Source organism: Halyomorpha halys, unplaced genomic scaffold, assembly GCF_000696795.3.
Source record: "Halyomorpha halys isolate HHAL.00 unplaced genomic scaffold, Hhal_1.1 Scaffold1235.1, whole genome shotgun sequence".
Lineage (NCBI taxonomy): Eukaryota > Metazoa > Arthropoda > Insecta > Hemiptera > Pentatomidae > Halyomorpha > Halyomorpha halys.
Window position 1 is genome coordinate 26,944 of NW_027107220.1, and position 2,600 is coordinate 29,543.

At 31.0% G+C, this 2,600-nt stretch overlaps 2 protein-coding genes across 7 annotated transcripts in view; one reads left to right on the forward strand and one right to left on the reverse strand.

The window, feature by feature from the left end:
- LOC106688927 (methylthioribose transporter) overlaps nucleotides 1-1,537 on the reverse strand; it is a gene marked incomplete at its 3' end in the record, with an annotated part of 28,451 nt that extends 26,914 nt beyond the window's left edge. For 3 of the 5 annotated variants that reach the window (XM_067045506.1, XM_067045508.1, XM_067045507.1), the window contains 2 exon segments: nucleotides 357-585; nucleotides 659-798. In XM_067045506.1, coding sequence (XP_066901607.1) covers nucleotides 357-585; nucleotides 659-691 — 262 coding nt within the window. 5 annotated transcript variants of the gene reach the window in all.
- LOC106688930 (cationic amino acid transporter 3) overlaps nucleotides 759-2,600 on the forward strand; it is a 52,589-nt gene continuing 50,747 nt past the window's right edge. The window contains exon 1 of one of the 2 annotated variants that reach the window (XM_067045503.1): nucleotides 759-857. The gene's annotated coding sequence lies outside the window, so the exon portion shown is untranslated. The remainder of the gene's footprint in view (nucleotides 858-2,600) is intronic. The other variant, XM_014433630.2, reaches the window with a different exon arrangement.

Genomic DNA, 2,600 nt, shown 5'->3' on the forward strand with positions numbered 1-2,600 from the left:
TACATGAATATAAATGAAACAGGAAGGATAGTAAATATAAAAATAATTAAATAAGTGGTGAGAATTTAGAGAAACAAGAATAAAAGATATGACAAGAAAGTGGGCTTCTGAAATGCAGAACAAAGTGAAAAGATGTATTGTGAGGTTTTTTTTTATTTATTTATTTGCATTTAAAAATCATTGGTCACACCAATACTCTTTGTCAGTCAAATGTTTACTAATGTAGAAATATCTTGCAAACATTTGATGAGAATTACACTTAAGTTGATTAATCACAACCATTTAATAATTGCAGTTTTTTTTTTAAGTATCGATTCTCTTAAACATTAGTTAAAATAGTAATTTGAAAATCTTACTTGTAATAAAAGACATCATCCCTGATAACAGGAGCGGGAAGAAGATCATGTAACCATAGGTGCTGATAATGCGAGGCATTCCTTCGTAAAAGGAAGCCAAGACTATCGCTGTAGTGAAAAGCAGAGTGTCCTTGAACGTTATATATCTAGCCAATTCCGTTTCTTCATTCCATTGCATTTTTTTCTTAATCAATATACTCGACAATACTCTTTTCAAAAACACACATTTCTACAAAACGATAAAATATATTAAATTTTACTATGTCTTTATAAGACCTAGCAATGTCTTAATCCTAACTCACTTCCTTAACGCGACCATCTTCATTTTCGGCCATGTCTATGCCAAGATAGGGGAACACTTATTCTATGTTCAAATATTTAAATCAAATAGTAGGAAAATGCACAAACCAAAAAATAAACATATGTGTATGTATTAACAGTAAACGAAAAAAAATACTTCAGACAAAATTAATTTATACGAAGGAATAAAAGTGATAAACGGTAAGCCTAATAAGCTACTTATAAAAAACTATTTTTTAAAAATAATTTTATTGTGACCCTTACTGGCAACACTGGAGTTATGGCAGTCCTTGTTAGCAACACTGAAGATGAAGACTGTCGGTTACATAAACCTTCGTTATGTTGTTATAATGTACACGTGCTCATTTATTGTTAATAAAGCTAGTTTTTATTAACTCTAGGGGCCAATTGCACCATCACAGTTTAAACTACGGTTACGGAAATCTCGAATAAAATCAACAATAATCCGTTGCACCTGAAAGTTATCCTTCAAGTCTGACGGTAAACTTTACCGGTTAAACTATTATTTAGAGCGAATCTACGTTTAAGTAGGTAACCATAAAAAGAACCTTCCATAATTCCAGTTGAATCTGTTATCTGGCGGAGGTGTATTGTTTTATTCTGTTTCTTTCCAAAAAATGGATCTGATGCAAATAGGCGATTTGACAGACGACGAAGACTTCAAACAAAAAAAAATATATTATGTCCCTAAAAAATTCTTGTTTTACTCGCATGAAGAATTCTTTAGCAATTTCGAAAGTCGATTTTTCTGTAATACATACTATCAAAACAAGATCTCAAATTAATTATACGCGACAAATAACATGACAGTTACACTGGCCAAAACAAAGCTAATATTAAAGAACTAGTTCAAGCAAAGCACATGCATCCATTCCATCACAATTGTTATTTAAATTTAACGATGATCGTTTGTAAAAAAAAATTATACACTACACTTTTCTTTTTTTAATAAGGGGTTCACGAGCTATGGAACAATTTTTAAAGGGATTCCCATGCAAGAGTGAGAACCACTGGTCTAACCTATTATAGATAGATTAAACTACAAATATTATTTTTAGCATTGTCACAATTCCGGATAATTTTTAGAGCTTTAGTCAATAGCTTTAGTATTAACAATCAATATATATAAATCAATCTAGACTTGTGTGCCCGTTTTTTCTCTTTGCAGTAACAAGCTCTCAGAACAGACCACTAGTGTTTGTGTGTGATAGTAGCTTCAGTGAACTAGGGCGGTTGCATATTGGTGGCTGTAGTAGTCGGCTACATATGGTAGTAGAAAGTGGCTGATCCAGGGAATTTTTATATTCCTAATAATTAAGTTTTATAACTGTGGACTTATGTTCACTACACGAGCATTATTAGGTTTTGGAAGTCAGAATGTAATTGGTATATATACTATATATTATCATATATTTGTAATTGTAATTATATATAAATAAAGAGGATTTGAAAATAAAAAAAAAAATATTAGGTCTTAGAATACGTTTATAGTAAGTATGTTCCAATAACAACTTTTGACTGTACCAAATATACAATGCATGGTTATGGGAGAGGAAAACCCGTACTGTATATACGTACAGTTCTTGATAATCAAAAGTGGTCATTGGAACATACTTAAGAATGATCAAATAATGAATTACAGTCCAATATATTTTATAAGTGGGGTTATTTAGAAAAAAAAACAAGGTTATTAGCTTCATTTATTGGATTATTTCGTTTTTAGGTGATCGATAACATAAAAAACGAAGAGGAACAGATAAATAAATATTATGTCAGGTTTTTAAAGTCAGTTGTATTTTTTAATGATTGGTCCTTTTGTTGTTGACAAAATAGTGGGATGTTAATCAGACCTCACTTGGTAATTCACTCACCATGGGTAGGAAACAACTATGTATACAAGGGCATACCCAGGAACAAAACTAC